General features: G+C 38.0%; 1 protein-coding gene across 1 annotated transcript; it reads right to left on the bottom strand.

Annotated features, from left to right (window-relative positions):
* Positions 1-1,189: 1,189 nt before the first annotated feature.
* LOC149001621 (translocation protein sec62-like) lies at positions 1,190-18,921 on the bottom strand. Its single transcript, XM_089137993.1, has 5 exons — positions 18,126-18,921; positions 16,377-16,691; positions 15,303-15,495; positions 1,903-2,131; positions 1,190-1,577 (listed from the first exon to the last, which is right to left on the bottom strand). Exons 1-5 carry the CDS (start codon positions 18,204-18,206, stop codon positions 1,505-1,507), a joined length of 891 nt encoding a protein of 296 aa, XP_088994119.1. The 5' UTR covers positions 18,207-18,921; the 3' UTR covers positions 1,190-1,504.
* Positions 18,922-19,357: the final 436 nt, after the last annotated feature.

The raw sequence follows: 19,357 nt of genomic DNA on the forward strand, positions 1-19,357 counted from the left end.
TCCCACGCCCCAAGCAACCAAACAATCTACCATTTTGGGATTTAAAGGAAAGTAAAAAATCTACACTTCTTTCAAGAATTTTCCCACCTCTTTTTTCCCACCCCACCTTTATTCCAGCAAACAAACGCAGCCTTAAGGTGCGTCTAGTAGAATACTTCTTTCATTCTCAAAACATCGTAGAAAGCCAAAAAGCATTTGATAAAATGGACTATTCTTTCATTTTCAGGAAACGAACTGACCCAAATTTTCATTTGAGAAGGCTTTTTGCAAGACAATTTTGATTTGTTTCGTCGTTCTTAAAAATAAAAAACCCATCAGAATTACGTTAAAAAATAATATTCAACCCAAACTTCATTCACGTGCAACTTTTAACTTATTCCCGCCTTCATAAGAATTTCTCTCCTTTTTTTTTTAAATATTCATCGCCTCAAGTGTTCTCAGCACAAATTTTACCAAATAGTCAAAATTGTGCTCAGACCACCGTTCTTTAATAAAAACATTAAATCACAATTGTCAGGCCCAAATCTTAATCACATTCATTTGGTTTGATCCGGTCTGGTTAATTTAACCCGCTTTTTGATTCAGTATTCAGTTGGTGTTACATTTTAGAGATAAATATTGTTGCTCCCTGTAGTTTGATTTTATTACTAATAAAACCCTGTTCTTTACGAAATTACTATTGCCCCCTTCCTTATAACGGTGTTAAGTAGCCGTTAAGTTTGAATATGTAATGTCTAATTTGCCATTCATTAAAATTAAGAAATCAAAAAACGATGCTACTCCATTTATAAAAACCAGATTAAATGTAAATTTTACCTTAAACTTCTATTTTGAATTAATGAAATGGACAAAAAATCCAAATCTGATTTGGTTTCCCACATTTACTAAACTTCATTTATTTTGAATTAAAAAAATGAGCAAAATCCAAATCCAATTTGGTTTCTCACATTCACTAAACTTCATTTATTTTAAAATATTTTAGGTGATATTCAATTTATAATTTGAGTTGAATTCGATTTTCCTTCCTTTTCGGTTTCTATTTGAGCTTTATTCAACCATTCTTTATTTGGTGATTTTTTTTAGAATAAAATGGATTATAAATATTTTTTTCTCCACAGTTAATTAAGGGTACTACTGTAACTTGACAAAATGGTAAATAAGTAAATAGATAAGTATATAAGGTATTTTGGGATTTTTGAGAAAATATAACGATGTCACATCATCAGCAAACTAACGGAACTTAACGGTAGAGGGCAATAGTAATTGTAGACAAAGTTAAAGGTTTGATTAGTAATTTTGAAAAGTACAGAGGATATAGTAGTAATAAAATCAAAGTACAAGGGGCAATAGTAATTATCCCTACATTTTAACACCCTTAGGATGAATGATTGGAATGGAAGAAAAGAATTAAAAAAGAAAGCAAAAACAAATTCAGAATCTTCTTCTTTCTCTCAAATTCTTCTTTGCCTTTATTTCATTCGTCATATTCTTATATCCATACCCATCAATCCAGAAACTGAACAAGGTTTGGAACGGACCTGCTGAGCTGCCACTCGTATGATACGCAGATTGCATACCTACAAAAGCAGTGAAGTTGGTTAATTAAGACGACAGTTCCAACAAAACAGAGCATCCAACTAAGATATAGCCATAAAAAAGCTGAGATTTTTTGCTGAGGAGATTGAATGATGATATTTTATGGCCTCTCACTGAATTGGGCAATAAAGAGAAACATTTTGACAAATTTTTACAGCAATTTGATGATTTCCTTGGGGACCATCTGAGACTCAGATTTTTGGACCAGCTCAATCAAGTGTTCATGGTAGCAATCCTGATTTCAAATATTTAGCTGCTTCTTTCTTTTTCTTAAGGCATGGATATTTCAGAAGATTAAGGACTTACTCGTTGCCAAAAGCCTCATGAGGAGCATCATTCCTTAGCAGTAAGATGACCAGCACTGCCACTATTGCATAAAAAAGTCTTGCTGTCCACTTAGGCTTTTCCTCTTCATCCTTCTTGGGCCAAAACCTGAATAATTCTTGCAGTGTTGCCTCTTTTCCAAAGATATTTGGGAGAAACCAGACACGTTTTCCAGTGATAATCCACAATGTGCCAAAGATTAATGGTCTAACTGCAAATGAAGGAATGAGCTTAAGAAAACAGAAACAAATAAGACAACCATAGTTTCATCTACTTCACACACCCCCCCCCACCAAAAAAAAAAAAAAAAAAAAACATCGAACAAAGTTTCAACATACTGTGAACATAAGATAAGAAAGCAATTGCAACTATGGACTAAAATCACTCTGAAAATAACATAATAGAACAAAATAATAATTTTCTTATGGTGAGAACAGTTCACAAAAAAAGAGAATGTCCAAAAGAAAAATAGTTTAACAGGAAAAATATGGAGTTGGGGATAATAATGGGGGTAGGGGGGATTACATGAGGAGAGAAGGAAACAACACAACCTGAGAAAACAATTTTACCACAATGGTCAACAAAAATTCAGGTTACCGGCTTAGCAGATCCATACAATACAAACATTAAAAAGGGGAGTAATTTTCTCTAAAATGGAGACATTTTTCCTTTCCTTCTGTGGACAAACAAAGATGTTAAAGTAACCTAGAAGGGGGGGTGTGTGAATAGGTTACCTTTAGTGGATTATATAAATTCTTCGATTAATAGAAAATTCAATATTGGCAAATCTAAAAATAACTTTAGGGCCTGTATGGTTACGTGAATCCAGAGATTTCAAATCTCTGGATTCACAATTGGAAGATTGTTACCCGTTTGGTTGTGTGAATCCCTAGATTCATGAAATCTAGAGATCGACCTTTTTACACTAAAAACGTGAATCTGTAGATTTATGGGTATGAGGTGAAATCCACACATACTATCAAAGTGTTAAACATTTGAACCATAATTCAATAAATGTTTTTTTTAGGATAAATCTACAAATTTCATTCCAAAAACTCAAGCTAACCAAACAGTTAATTTTATGAACCATGGCTCCAGAGATTTGAAGTCTATAGATTTGAAATCTCTAGATTTTTTAAATCTCTAGATTTTTGAAATCTACAGACTCAAGTAACCAAACAGGCCCTAGAGAATTGCAATAAATCCACAACACAAAAATTTGCAAAAAATTGTTGGACTTATCAAGTCTGTGTCCACTCCTCTCTTGGGCTCAAAAGAGATTTCCACTAATGATCTCTTTCAATACAACGGATAGAAAATCAAACCCTTACAAATCTTTGTTAGTCAAGGGCAATAACACCATTTAAATCTTTGTTCTAATAGGGCAAGAGCACTTTCTACAATCTTTGTTTATCCTAGGGCAAGAGCACCCTCAACAATTATAATTCACCTAGATTATAATTAATAATACAACAATTATAGAGTCAAGGTAAGATATCACCTATCAAGGGGTGTGACACTTTACCCCTTGAGTGAGTGATGCAAATGAGAATGGAATTCTCAAATGAATGCATGCACCATGTCACTATGTGAAACCCAGCGCTAACCTAACCTTGACCTTGACCCGGTAACCCGGTTGGTTTTAGGTCCGAAGACCCGGAGTAAAGGAAGAAGCCAACTATGGGCCATCTCAGTAGAAGACATGGTGTTTGACTTTGAACCCATGGATGTTGTTGATGGAGTTCCATACTTGGATGTCTGTGTAGATTTGGAAAGGAAGCTGCAGCTGTCTGAAGATGAGATTAGTTGAAGGACTTGGAGTATTATCTAACTTGGTTTGGAGGTATTTCCTTACACTTGACATGTCACTTGATGTGTATGCAAAAGCCCATAAGGTTTAAAGCCCATTTGATCCTCCAAATCCCTGTTTATTCCTTACTGTCTGCCTTGGTTGACTCCTTGGTCGAGTGGGCCACTCGACCAAGCACTCGACCAAAGGAGTGTGAAATCCGAGAATTTGTAATTTTAGGGTTTTTCACTTTTATTTAAACCCTACTTCGTATTTCTTTGTTACGGCTGCCTCCTAAACACTTTGTGAACGTGAGAACACCTCTCCGAAACTCTCTCTGGTGATTTCGAAAACTCCTCTGCAGATCTGAAGCCTCTCATCCCTGTTCTTACAATTCAAGGTTAGTAATCGCTTCAACATTGCGAATTTCTTTTCTTCGATCTTGTTCTTGATTGAGATCAAGAAGTAGATGCTGCATCCTTGCAACCATCCCTTCGTGATCTCCTTCGTTTCTTTGAGATCTATGATCATCATCATGATCTCAACCCTAGCCGTATATTTTTCTGGAAACCCTAACCCTTGCTTGATTTCTGGAAAACTTTGGTGACCTCCCATGCGAGGGAAACCTCATGGGTAATATTTCTAGTAACCTAAACTATAATTTCTATGATTTTCTTGTTATAATTGGCAAATCATTAATTCCCTTTCATTCTGTGATCATAACCTTTCCTGGGGAGCCATAAAGGTTGAAACCCTAATTTCTTGGGTTAAATCAAGAACCCATATTTTTACCATGACTTAATGATTTTATCTTCCCATATGATTCTAATACATCCTAGGAAGTTCCCCTTCGAATTTCGGATCAATCCGACTTCAAACGAGGAAGTTATGGCCAAAGTAGTCTGTACAATTCCGTATTGACTTGCTTGGTCGACTGGGCCAGTCTACCAAGCACTCGACCAAAGGAGTCAGTAGCTTCGTTTTTCGCCCGATTTGATTCGTTTGCTCTATGATCTTTTAGGCATCTTTCCTAATGTTGTATCTATGGTTATTAGGAGTTTATTTGCTAAGTTTGGAGTTGCTCACTTTGATCTTTGGATCACCTTCTTCGATAATCAAGGTAAGGACAGTTATTTCCTTAACTACATAGATTGCTTGTTCTCTGGTTTCTACCTTATGAAACTATGAGATTACTTACTGTTATTGTAATTTAATTCTGATCTCTTACTGTGAGAACAGTAGCACTTGTTTATATTATCTTTTTCATTATTCATGTTATATGAATTACTTATTATTACCTAATCTGATTTTGCTTTTACATTCTCTTGTATATGATGAACTATTGGTTGTATATGTCATGACTGATCTGAGAATGTGTTTGCTTAAGTTTGGTTTGGGATTGGGGAGTGTCCTTGGACATCGGAGGGAATAGTATGGGATGTTCTCCGAAGATGCCCATCGACGCTTTCCCGAATCATTGGTTGTCATACCTAGGGATGTCTAGCAGTGTTTGGCTAGGATATACCCCTGTTATATCAGACCCGAATCGGAAGGGTATTGAGGCCGAACGACCCGTGGTAGCAATGTGATTCACGGGCGCTCAAGACCGGTAACCAACCCGTGAGAGGACGGGAATCATATTGTGGGGGCCATTTATTGGAGGGTTGCATATGGCTAGACTTGGGCTCATGGGCGCTCAAGACCGGTAACCAACCCGTGAGAGGACATGAGAGCTTGACGTTTACCATATGTGGATAACCGATAGGGTTGATGAGTCCGTATTCCGAGTTGGTTGGTGCCATATGATACGCTGACTCTAGTACGAAGGATAGCGGAAAGGATCGTCAGGGACGAGGAATGGACGTATCTGGAACTGAGATGATATAACTGACTAGATGACTTGCATTGGGCTAGGCTTTTCCTTGACATGCGCCGGTACTTATGCCAAATGGTTGTGAGAGAGTGTGTTGACTAAATCCCCTACCATGGTTTGATGAGAACTTTACCCAATTACCCGGCAGACCCAAGATGCCAGGATGGCTGAGGGGGAGTGACTGACCTACCCGAAGAAGTACGGTGCTATGACTTAAAGCATGTCTACCATAGAGACCAGCATACATAGAGTTTAGATGCATTCATACTTTACCTGTTTCATATTGCATTGCATCATGTTATGTTTTGTCACATGTTATCTATGCTGTTATGGATTAACTTGCCTTACTGAGTTTCTTCGAAACTCATTCCTTTTTGTATATTTTCCTATTAGATTATCCTGCAAGTACAGATTATTATGACGAGCAGTACAGTGAAGCGCAAGCAGATGAAGCGTATTACACGCAAAGTACTGGCGACGATCAAGATTACTCTGATGATACCCCGGCGGATCAAGCTGTGTACTACTTTTGAAAACAGCATAGAGTTAGAAAGGATTCATTGGGTTGATGAAGTCCACACTTATGAAGACGTTATCTATAGACTAAAAGACTATTGTTCCTAGTTTATTTCTTAGTACATTTGTTTCAGTTGTTATTTCCTTTTTGACTTTCATACTGCATTCCGCTACGTTTGTGGAGTGAGTTTCCGCCTCACTTTACTTCTTTTGATATCTTCGGATATCTGGTATCATTTTTCCGCACTCTGATTATATTATTTATTCATTTCTTGAGTTAAACCTTTTGTTTATAATATTTAAACCTTGATTATTTCCTGTTTATGATTATGTTATTGTATATGTGGGAGGATGATTTCCTCGATACTTGATCTTCGGGGCTGTGGATCACACTCCCGGGTATGCCAGTTAGGGTACCGGCTGGGGGGATGTGACAGACTATGCCCAAAATGCCTTCAATCACCTCAATTTTGATTCTCGATGTTCGCTTTCTCTCCTTGGAATGACCTTCAAGGAGTAGATATGAGTGAGAGGCAATAACACAAGGGATTTTGTTGGTTGAGTTCTGTTAGGAGTTCAATTATATTAGGAGTTTTGGTTCATGTAATTTTCTATTTTCTATTGTTCAAGTAAGGGTATTTATATAATAATGTTATTTCCACTTTATTATAAAAAGAGGGCTTGGGATCACGCTAATCAATCCAAGCTATTCTACCACAATTGTCTTTCTAAACATGGTATCAAAGCCAAAGATCGATTAGGGAAGAAAAAAAGAGAAGAGAGGGAAAACAGAGAGATTGACTCTACCTAAGGAAGATCTTCCACCACCATTGCTACTACATCTACAACCAAAACTCATCGTTGCACTCTATCACATATTCTTCTTCACCAGAACCTTATCGCAAAGACTTGCTCTTCTGGCACAGTCAGAACCCATCTCAGAGATCCCATCGAGCTGCATTTCCATTGCCTGACCTGCGTAACACCTTTCCATCTATCACCTCAACCAGAACCATCACACCAGAAAAAACCACAAAAAAAAAAAAAAAAAAAAAAAAAAAGAAGAGAAAAAAGGAGGAAAGAACACTCTGCTACCGCCCATCACCATGCTTCCGCCTTCCTCTGCCTCTTTTAAAACCATCGATTGAACCCCCATTGAACTGAACCCATTGACCCAACGAACCAAACCCAATAGATGGTGAATTTAAGAGATGTCCATTTGACACTGGTATAATACACCCAGACTAATTGTGTTGATACAGTTGCCCAAAATGGGGTTACCGAAAGGAAGAACTGGCATCTATTAAAGATAGTCCGTTCTATTATGATTGCTATGAATGTCCCTGACCAATATTGAAGTGATGTTATTCTCACTGTCTCTTACCTTATGAATAGGATGCCTAGTAGGATACTTGGTTTTAAATGTCCTAATGAGATTTTCTAGCAAAACTCTTCCTTTTTTATTCCATGCCAAAATCACAACCCATCAGAGTAAGCTAGCTTCCCATAGCCTACACTACATGTTTTTGGGTATTCTGCTACTCAGAAGAGGTACAAATGTTATCATCCCCCTTTTAAGAAAACCTTTGTGTCCATAGATGTGATTTTTAATGAGTTTTGCCCTCACTATACACTTCTCCAGGGGGGAAATCCTAGAGGAGAGGCGTTCTTTCCAACTCTGAATTTTCCTACCATACCATAGACTGTCACACACCACCACAACACAACTTAGGAGTTCAGAAAGAGTTTCCTGACCAAGGCGAGACTTTCAACTAGTATACCTAAGGACTCTAATTCTCCCCCTCCGTTTTTTGAACCATGTGAAGAACCTAGTCAGGGGGAGACCACTCCTGTGAGGCACATTGTTGAGGTCTTTTAAAATAAGATTGAATAGAATTTCAAAGGAAGAATTAAAATCGATCAATGTAGGTGGAGCAAGGTGACATATTACCACTTCAGTCCCTTGCTCCAAAATCAGATTCTATTATTCCCCCTGAGGTATCTTCTTTCAATCTTCCTATTACTATTAGAAAAGGAGTTAGATCTTGTACTCAGCATCTCACAGTTAAACATGTTTCTTATAGCTCTTTGTCTGACTCTTACCGTGTTTTTATGTCATCTCTATCATCTGTTTCTGTTCCTAAAAGTTGGCAGGAAGCCTATGCTGATAAGAGATGGAAGGCAGTTATAATAAAGAAATGCAGGTAATGAAGAAAAATGATATTTGGAAGTTAGTTACACTTCCTTTAGGAATAAAAACCTAGGTTGTAAATGGGTATTTGTGGTTAAACAAAATATCTATGGATCGGTCAATAGGTTGAATGCCAGACTAGTTGTAAAGGGTTTTACCCAAACCTATGGGATTGGTTATCAGGAGACTTTTGCCTTTGCTACAAAATTGAACATGGTTAAAGTTTTGTTGTCTATAGCTATGAACAAAGACTAGAACTTGCACCAACTAGATGTAAAGAATGCCTTCTTGCATGGGGAGTTGGAGGAGAAAGTTTATATAAAGATCACACATAGTTTCTCTGATGCGAATACTGCAAGGGAAGTTTATCAACTGAACAGGTCAATTTATGGGTTGAAATAATCTCATAGATGCTAGTTTGGATGCCTTCAGAAGGCAATGACCTCTATTGAGTACAAGCAAAGTAATGTTGATCATTCACCGGTTGTGAAGAAGTCAGCGACTAATATCGCACTTGTCATTTTTTATGTAGATGATATTGTCATCAAAGAGAATGATGGTGAGGCAATACAAGGTTAAAGGACTTCCTTAGCAAAGAGTTTGAGATTAAAGATCTGGGGTAGTTACAGTACTTCCTAGGAATTGAGGTAGCTCGATTAAAGAAAGGTATATACCTATCCCTCAGGAAGTATGTTCTAAATTATTATTAGAAGTGGGAATGTTGGGGTGTAAAGTAATTAACACCCCTATTGAGCCTGGAGATAAATTTAAGGAGGAGGGAGAACCAATGGATAAAGGAAGATATCAAAGGCTGGTAGGGAAGCTTATTTACTTGTCTCACACCAGGCCAAACATTGCTTATGTCGTGGGGATAGTGAGCTAGTTCATGCATGATCCAAATTCAGCTCATATGAAGACTATCACAAGAATATTGCAGTATTTGAAGGGAACTCCTGGAAAAAGAATACTTTTGTCACCCATTGATAATCTATGGGTAAAAGCATACACTAATGCAGACTAGGTTGGGTCTCTTGACAGGAAGTCAATTTTCAAGTTACTATACCTTTGTTGGAGGGGAATCTCATTACTTTGAGGAGTGAGAAACATAATGTGGTAGCTTTATCTAGTACAGAAGTTGAGTATATAACTATGGCTCGTGGAGTTTGTGAGCTACTATGGTTGAAAAGTCTGCTAGAAGATATTGGAGTTCAAGTTCCAAGCCCTATAATGTTATATTGTAACAACAAGGCTGCCATTACTATTGCCAATAATCTTGTGCAACATGATCTAACTAAGCACATTGAAATTTATATATTTTTTGTCAAAGGAAAGCTAGAAGAAGGGCTGATTTGCATACCTTTTGTGAGGTCTGGAGACCAAGTGGCTGATGTTTTCACCAAGGGTTTGAAGGAATTCCTATTGTCGGCAAGTTGGGCATATATCTGTGCCTCAACTTAAGGGGGAGTGTTGGTTCAATTCTATTAGGACTTGTCGTTTATGTAATTTTCTATTTCCTATTGCCCCAAGTAAGGGTATTTATGTAATAGTGTTATTTTCACTTTATTATAAATAGAAGGCTTGGGATCACATTGATCAATCCAAGCTATTTTACCACAATCAACTTTCTCAACAGATTTTGCGAGCTTGAGAATGTATGTGAGTGTATAATTAGTTGCACTTCGTAGAGTAGCTCAAATGGGCGTAATTAGGCTTAAATAGAGTGCGTTAAAGCCCCTTGGTCCAAGTCCTAATGGCTAGAAAACAATCATATTCTGATTGAAATGGTGCGTTGGTTGGGCATATATAGCCATTGGAATATAACTGTTGGGCTATGGGTGGTCCAAACAGTGCATTGTTTGGGACAAGATGGTGTGCCGTTTCAGGATGGTGCACCATTTGGCCAAATGGACTGGTTTGTTTGGTCACTGTGACTGCATCAATTGCAATCTGTTCTCAGGACAACAAGCCTATTCTTGCATTTTCCAAGGGATTTTGGTCCTCCTAACCAATCCTATATCCACATAGACTCTGTTAGCATGTCCTAGGCCATCTAATGACATGACACACATGTTTTATATATGAGCAAATTGCATTGGCACCCAAAATGGAGGCCTTAAAGCACTGACCCACTTTATATTTAAAAAGCACAGAGACCCCAAAATTGGATTTTCATTGGATATATTTGTCCAATTTGTCACTGAAAACCTTTCAGACACTGTTTATTATAGGAATATTTTTGAAAATAAACAGTGATTTAACTATTTCAATGATAAATTTGACAAATATATCCAATGAAAATCCAATTTTGGGGTCTCTGTGCTTTTTAAACATAAAGTCGGGTGTCAGTGCTTTAAGGCCTCCATTTTGGGGTGTCAGTTCAATTTGCTCTTTATATATTTATGTGCATATAAGGTGTCCTCGACCCTAAGTGTGTCCTATCTTCATCTTGAGCTTAACTTGATCTTCATCTTCTTTCTTGAATCTTCTTATGATTTAAGCATCAAGTCCTTATGTCCAACTTGGCTCTGTCCTCATGTTTGACTTGACTTGGTCTTCACTTGGGCTTGGACATCCAATGTTGAGTTGGGCTTGTTCCGTTGCACTTGGCTTCGTCTAAGGATGCACAATTCAATGTAAAATTAGTACTTTGTGTTTGTTATCGTCAAAACCAATGAAGGCTGCTGATGTGACAATGATGGGGCAATGCTGATATGGCATTTCCAACAAAAGACTTCATTGCCGAAGGAAAGAGAGGGGGAGGAACAGGAAGGAAATATGAGCAAAAGCAAGGGTTAACCCAAACAAAGCCAACAAGTTACCTACCTAAGCAACAAAACTAAAAAGGAATAAACTGCCAATGCCAAAAGGGCTAGACCGGAAACTAATTTTTGCCCCTAGCGTTTTCTTCTTTTTTCGATGAGACTTGAACTCAACAATGACATCTCCATCCAAATTGTGGCATCCCTTAGTGGAGCGATTGCTTTCCTGCAACCGACACGATCAGGATCCACACTTTCCAAAATAAAGCCCGAATCTTCCATGGTTGGAGTGGGAAAGCAAGCCCTCCAAGGACCTCCAGATTAGTGGGCCCACCACTTGCAAACGACAAAGGAGAATCAAGAGTAGTCACTTAATGCTCAATAGAAGTCAAGGGGACGGGGAAAGAGAGGCCGAATGGTGCTCAACAAGGACGACCGGGGAGTAGGGGAACAAGTGGAGACAATTCGGCTGACCAAACTTGTAAGGAATTTAGAAATCCCTAGATTGGAGGGAAGGATAAAAGAGGAAGAGGGATTAAGGTTTGGAGTGGAGGGAGACCCATTAGAAGGGTTGGGCTCAGAAGGAGGAAAGGGGGGAGAAGAGATAAGGATTGGGCCTTGTGTGGAAGAAGGGGGAGGTTAGGTTGAGCAGGGGGGCCCATGTAGGTGGGCCCAAGAGAGATGAGCGAGAGGAGAAGAGGATTCAGGGAGATTTGAACCGGGGGGGGGGGTGAAGGGGCCAAGGAGGGAAGAAAAAGGAGAGAAAATAGAAGGATTAGAGGCGGGGTCCATGTGAGAGAGACAAATGATTCTGTTTAACCAGATGAAACAAAAATATTCATCTATATTATAACTGTCAAATATGTACTACATAGGTGATGAGTTATAATTTGCATTTCTCTCCTGATGACAGATCTTCTTTCTTGACATCTTGAATTTCTGCTAGAGCCCTAGAGACGCTAAGAAACAAAAGTTGCTTTGTGTTGCCATATAAACTATGAGAGAGGCCGAATTCCTTTCCTTGTCTATAGGCTCATTCAAAACATCAATTCTGTAAGTGATAGCAGTGTCTTGCAATTTCCACCAATGATAGGTTGGATGACGAGGAAGCCCCTGGCTAGGGATGTAGAAACAGATATGAAAATCTGAATTTTATTTCGGTTTGTACTCGTTCAGGCGTATCTGGGGGAAAAAACTCAAATAATCAGCGAAAAGATTTATCTGATCCAAATAGATATCCAATTCAAAAGGTCATACCCGGCGCACAAGGCTCCAGCATTTAGCAAGTTATGGGGAGGGTCAGATTTATGCAGCCTTACCCCTGTTACCAGAAAGGCTATTTCCAAGACTTAAACCCGTGATCAAACGTTCAACAAGTCACTACTTGATCGACGTGCTGAGACAACCTTCCGAATAGTTATCCAAATAATAATAGAAAATTGACCATTTAAGGGAGGAATGAGGAAATAAGAATTATAAGACTGTGACAATAGAGAGAGATGGATTAATGAGAGTGAATCCCATCACCTAAGGGAGGAAGTTCTAGGTTACACAAATGACGTAAGCAAACTCAAAAATCCAAATTAAATTCATATCCGCACCCACTTAAGGATATCCATAACCAGTAATGGAATAATTGAATCACATTTTATTCGTGTACAATCCATACTCAGTCCATCAATAACCCTAGCATTACACATTGTCAGAAAGGATGAATATTTGGCAGCCAATATGTACCTCAAATAATGGTGGCATGTTGAACAAAAATAAGAGGGAGATGATTATTCCATGGAAAGACAAGTTCCATAATTAATATTGGTGGTTATAAATTGCAATTTCTTACACATCCTTTTATAAGCTTTGTGTACAACAAGCATAACTATCATTCATGTTATCTATGGTTGCTTTCCAGTTTCAAGAACCAGTGGAATGGACTGGTTTTTCTGGTGAAGTAAAGGTGAGTTATTTAGCATTTGTGGATAATAAAAATAGCAGAGGAAGAAGCCAGGGCTTGGGACTGGGAAGGTTAGAAACAGTATCAAGATTAATTCATTGTAGTTGCACTGGAAGAACTAGAACAAGTACTTGAATCTTTATCAAAAACTTGAAGGTGTTATTCAACTGAGTTAAAGCAGCAACTTTAATTCAAACTTAACAGAGTAATGGGACTCACAGCATCAACAAGTTGGTTGGATCTCACAGGATGCCAACCAAACTTAGATCAAACACTAGTGGTGCAGTTCAGAATGTCCAAGTGGGTCAATTTGGCCTTAGAATACTTTATTTTAGCCTATGGTTGGGATCTACAGATATTAGGCTTCTTATTTTTGGATTTACTAATGTAATGGACCTAATTTATAAGCCCATAAAGTGTTGGTAATGTTAGTAAACGGGATTAGTAGTTAATTTCAATATTTGAGTTAGTGTTTGAGCAAGATTAGGATAACTAATAATTATATAGAAGTCTGTTTTGATTCTATTTACCTTTTTGAGTCTTTCAGAATGACTGGGAGTCCTTTGATGAGCCAAATTAGGAGTTCTTAAAGGTCTATATATATAATGCATTCCCCACCAATTAGAGATGATTTGAATTAATAATGTCTTTTTTTATAAAAATTTTGGTGCTGTGTGGCAGTACAAATGGGATTGCTATCCCAATTCTGATTTCTTCTCTTCTTCTCTTCTCTTTCCCAAGAGCTCCTTCTAATCATCTAACCCAAATCCTTCTTCTAACCTTTGGATCGAGATCCTAGAAGACTGGCCCCTAGTTGATCCTATTCAATCTAGGGCTACTTTAACTAGCTTTCAGTCTCCAGGATAGAACAATGTCAGCAGCAGCAGCAACTTGCAAGGGCAAATTTTAAATATGCGAGGGTGCCTCCTCTCACAATTCTAGGCTTCATTCATGATAGGTCTTAGAACGTAGTCTGGTTACACTAAGAAAACAAGACAGCAAGTAAGCACAACCTCCCTTGACAAATCATGGGGCAGGTCCAGTGTCCTAATTACCCACAAATAGGTAATTTGAGGCCATGAGGATCACATGATCACTTAAATTGAACACTGCTTCAGACAACCAAATCCAGTTCAATGAAACAACCAAAGCAAAAGACAGTCTTACCAAAAACTAGAGAAAATGGTGCATAGTATCATACTTAAACTACTTTCTGTTCTTCTTCTTGCAGATGTAGTAGATCTTCAGATCTGCATCACCTCCATTATATGACCATTTGTAACTCCCTCATCTAATTCCTCTTTTCAGTTAAACATTTATGATTTTGTTTTAGCTTGATAGCTTACTGTGTAGCTATTACTTGATTTGGTAGCTGTTGATCACTCTCATTTGATACTATATTATATATCATAAACTGAGGTTGTTTCTGTTCTGGAACCCTAATTTAGTAACCTATCTCTAATAGAATATTATAAATGTCAGATCATACCATTGGATCTGAGCCAAACTTCAGAAATTAGTTTCCTTTTCTTGGGAACTAGGGGCATTATGGTCTAAGTTTGGTATCTTGGGTTTCTTTGTGATTTTTTATCTTCTTCTTTTTGATCTTTTTGTGTATAGTTGTAATTTGTGATAAGTTGGGTAGTTAGGAGTACTATTATAAACTCCTACTACTGAATCTTCTAATTAACTTAGGTTTATAAAAAGGAGACTGCCTGCAATAGGACTCATTATTTGACTATAACTCAACCGGACATTGCTTTCCCTGTTAGTGTTCTAACGCAATTTCTATGTGCTCCTCGAACATCTCATTGGGATGATAAATGCATTTTAAGGTAGAACTTCCCAATTTGAGGCTTTGTCTTGTTTCCTTGCTGCCTACTCAACACATATATAGATATATGTATGTTGAAGGAGTCCATCTAATCAACTGAATGCTCTATTAGGGCATCAAGTTCTCCTCCTCTTCTTTTTCTTGTCTTTTGCTTCCTAGTTACATGTTACAATACTAAACTACACAAACAATAGGCTAGACTAGAGAAGTAAACAACCCGGTATAGCAGACACCAGTACACTACCAACCTAAGGTACAAACAAAATCGGTGTGTCATCTTACAATCCAAAGGTTCATGTAGATAAGAAATGCTTCATTATGATTTTCCTCAATTTTAGGCCAAAATAAGGCAATTTGACAACCAAAATGGCCAAGCAAAACATGCAACCATGTTCGTCATTTTTTCATCAAAACATGAAATAATGCAAAAGTCAACCTCAAAATTTCTAGAAACTCCAAAACTTACCAAAGAGCAAGAGTAGAAGAGCCCCAGCGTAGGTGTAGACAATTAGAATCTGGCACCAACGAGGAAATGTGGGAAACAAGCCTAGTACTAGAATCAACACAGCCCCGGAAAATGAAAGAATTGTCTGCCGCAGAGGTTGTCGTTTCATAAATGTCCATGCAAAGAAAACATCATTATCGGAAAAAACTTGATCCTGAGCAAAGAACAATTGAGAAGAATAAGTTACAAGTAAAAATATGATCCATTCAGACATCCAACCAACATCGGCATGTGTAACATACAAATAGAGAGAATGTGAAGCTCTTGAATTGAATTAAGTTGACAATAACTCACTTGAACAATTATTGACAACATCTTAGTTCATTAGTTTGTACACATGTAGAGGCAACTCAGGCAAGAGTTAACCATACGCAGACTGCATCAATGGGAGCCTGCAACGTTTTTGTTTTCCCCCCTTTTTTCTTCACATCGCCACTCTAAGCAGTAATCTTAGTTCACAAGTTGTGCAACCCCAACCACTCCCACGTGGACAACCATGAGTCTGCATCCTAGCATTTATTAGTAACATGGAAAGTCTGACCATCTTTTTGCACGTCTAATAGAGACATGGTCAGTGACGTTCCAAAATTATCCCAACCTAAAAAGGTATAGAATCAAAAAATAAATCATACAATCTGCATAGAGAAGAGCATGATTTATTTGGATTTATGTAATAGGTACACCGTCTCTTCAAAAACAGAAACATTAGAAAATGCAGACCAGAAAACATAGACAGTGGGCTCAAGCAGCCAAACACATATGCCCATGTGATGAATATGTTAAGATGAAAAAAAATTCATCAAGTTACAAACCTAACAAAAAACCCAGATCCACTTGGGTCAACAGAGGTCAAAATACTACAGACTTCCTATCTGTTAAGAAGCAACATGAGGTGTATCTGAACTAAGTCTCCCTAGGAAAGTCCAACAAGAAGGCTGAATCAGTAAAATCAGGATCTCTAGAGCTCCAGATGGTAAGGCCACTTGGATGACGAAACACTTAAACAAAAGCAGCAATATAGAGAAGAGAACATACGAGGTGTAACTCTAAATGAGCTGGCCAGGTTGATAACTTCTTCATCCCAGGCCGTACAGTTTTCACTACACGATCACATCTCACTAAAAGACTCTTTCTCAGAAGAACGTTGACAATCTCATCCACTTCCAAATTTTTATCAGACTCCAGTATTTCTCTTAGCTCTGGATGGGCTTTCAAGAAGCTAACAAAACCCTTCCCTCTGAAATACTCCACCCGCGTTTCCTGTAAAACAGCCCATCTAGATTCTAGATCCTTATGGTCCCTCAACTTCTCAGCAAACAACTGAAATACATCCTTCCCAGCAGATTGTTTCTGAAACATAAACATCATGAAGAAATCAGAAAGGAAGAATTTAAATATAAGTAAATAAAAATGTTAAAAAAGAAAAAAAACTTAGAGAAGTGTTATACTAAAAGAATAAAGCTGACGCTGTCTCAAAGAACAAGACAAGGACTTCATTTCAGTCTTAGACCTATTTCCTTCACAAATAATATGACTTGTTATTACTTGGACTTCCCTAGGGAGGTAAAAGGAAAACAGGAAAATTATATGCAAGACACTAAGTAATATGCCTGTCCTAAAATACCCTTAGTACATAATTCTAAAAATACCCCTTAAGCTAGAGAATAAATGTTATACACTTTGCAAAACAAAGTACTAAACTGATGAGGAAGAAGACCCCTGGTAAAGAAGTAAGCAGCTTTATCAACTATGAACAAAAGTAGTACAAATGGAACCAAAGTCAATCTTCTCCTCTATGAAATGCTGGCTGTGTTTTGTCCTGTCATGATGCACTGGGGGAGTGTAATTGATGTTCTTTGTGTTAAATAACTCAGTTAAGTAGCTAACTAGATTATTGCCCAGGGTTCCTAACTTGCACTTCATGCAAATAGGCTCAATCAAAATTTAGATACAGAGGCATAACAAGTTCAAATAGGTAAGCAACACACTGAGAACCGCCTATTAAGGAGATGATAACCATAAAGCAGGCTGATAAAACGAGCTCATATGCATCAGCTTCTTGAAAGGATGCAATACCAGATACCAATACTGGTCCTGGATTTCTGAGGCAAGAACCTTTTTCCTTGATAACTCATGAACAGTAGCCGATGAAAAAAGGCAAACTTACTGCTTCCTTATGGTAGAAATAAAAGGACTTGCTGCCCTACATTATTGGCTTAAAATTTCTTATCATTTGCATTGAAAAAACACTAGCTTCACTACCACAAAATTCTCAAAAGACCAAAGCTTACTCAAAATTTTGAAAAATTATAGCCCACAAAACCCCTTTCAAGAGAGACCCCTCAATAAACATTTCCATTCCGTATGAATGGAAACCCATTGTTCTGCATGAGTTACACTCTTAGCAACAAATATGCACCCCTCATGAGTTGAAAATAAGCAAAAACACAGTGTCAGCGGTAGTTTAGAGTTGGGATGGAGAACATTATGGATAATTCATCAGATACCATCACAGAAATCATCCGAGGATGATGACTGTCAAAGTTAAATATGACCAAGTTGACAGATTTGTGCCATTTCATTTTATAAATTTCTAATGGCATGCATCCTTTCTACTCTCTATACTAAAAAAAATCCATCTCATCAGAAAGGCCTAATGTAAAGGATCAAACCAGTATTCATTCCATTGACAATTAAAATGAGGAGTCAGATTGTCATTGCTTCCATTTGAAAACGAAAAGTAAATCTAAGATACTGAATCAGATGAGTGAGCTAGAAACAAACCCAGGGCAGAGTATCGTTGTCGGAATCACTGGAACCGTTTTCAACCATCTCAAACTGTTCCTCTGCGTCTGATTCTTCCATCACCTTTTCTATCTTCTCTTGTCTCTGTCCTAAACCTTAAAGAGACGTGTAATTTTAAGTCAACCCGGTTCTAGCCTCCCCAGCTGCCGCTGAAACCTGTAATTTGAAGTCAATGTTTGACTTATCCCCAGGGACCCCATAATTCCTTGTATGACTTGCTTTCTTTGAAGGATCATTGTGGATAAATTTATTCTACTACTATTGCTTCTCTTTCCAGAAACCAATGGAGGAATAACTGTACAATAACTCATTCAACGAGACCAGTTTTTTCTCCTCCAACTTCTTATTCTTAAATTCTTCTTCCACCACTCTGCCCAGCCATGTAATTTCATCCCAACCTCCCCTGGAACTCCACCCATCCAATGTGTTGTGCAACATTGCGATCCCCTTTCTCAGGAAATTTTTAGGCCCTATAGAATGAACAAGAAAAGGACTCTTTGGCACACAAATCAGAAGAGTTTCTCAGCGATGATTCTGGTACATTGGCAATAAGGGATTGCAGTATTAGGGATTCACTTCAAGTGGGTTTGAAGGTGTAGGGGCCTCAAGGTGGGAGGTTAAGGTACTGGTGAGAGGTCGATTTGCAGGGTAGAAGTAGGCTCAGATCCAGACTCCAGACATCTAGGTAGAGGTCTTTGAAGGAAGGGTGGTGGAGGTGAATGGTGATGGCTCTGAAGGTAAGGTAGGGGAAACAGGGAAACAGGGTGAAGGGTAAAGTGTCTAATAAAATGACTGAAAGAAAGGTCAAAATAAAATTCATTTACTGAAATGGTTGAGAATCTCACTTCTCACCACGATAGGGCGGGGCCTCGTGGATTCAACCTTTGTCGGTGTCATGTGCGATATCATCATCCCCAATTTCCCTGTATATAAAAAAAGCCGAACCAATGAGCTCTATACTAAGAGGTGTCTGTCATCATTGACTCTGAGCAACTCTTCGATGATCAAAAAATACATTTCTAATATCGATTTACTAAACTACCATTGTATCTCATCCCATACCTAACCTTCACATGTGAATGCAGAATCTCTCTACCCACCTAAGGATTGGGTATGAGATGTGATACAAGGATAGTTCAGTAAATTAATATTAGGAGAGTATTTTTATTATTTTATTTTGAGATTTAATTGAAACTAACTAAGATTAATTT

This window comes from Hakea prostrata, chromosome 10 (assembly GCF_041222555.1).
Source record: "Hakea prostrata isolate BN-2017 chromosome 10, UWA_Hpros_2, whole genome shotgun sequence".
In the NCBI taxonomy this organism is placed as follows: domain Eukaryota; kingdom Viridiplantae; phylum Streptophyta; class Magnoliopsida; order Proteales; family Proteaceae; genus Hakea; species Hakea prostrata.

Bases quoted from the DNA above. Each gene is read 5' to 3' on its own strand.
- LOC149001621 (XM_089137993.1), bottom strand. From the start codon at position 18,206: ATGGAAGAATCAGACGCAGAGGAACAGTTTGAGATGGTTGAAAACGGT. The intron at 16,692-18,125 runs GTTTGTTTCTAG...TTTATGTTTCAG, and splicing joins ACAACGATACTCTGCCCTGG to AAACAATCTGCTGGGAAGGA. The intron at 2,132-15,302 runs GTAAGTTTTGGA...CTTCATTTGCAG, and splicing joins TCTTCTACTCTTGCTCTTTG to TTAGACCATTAATCTTTGGC.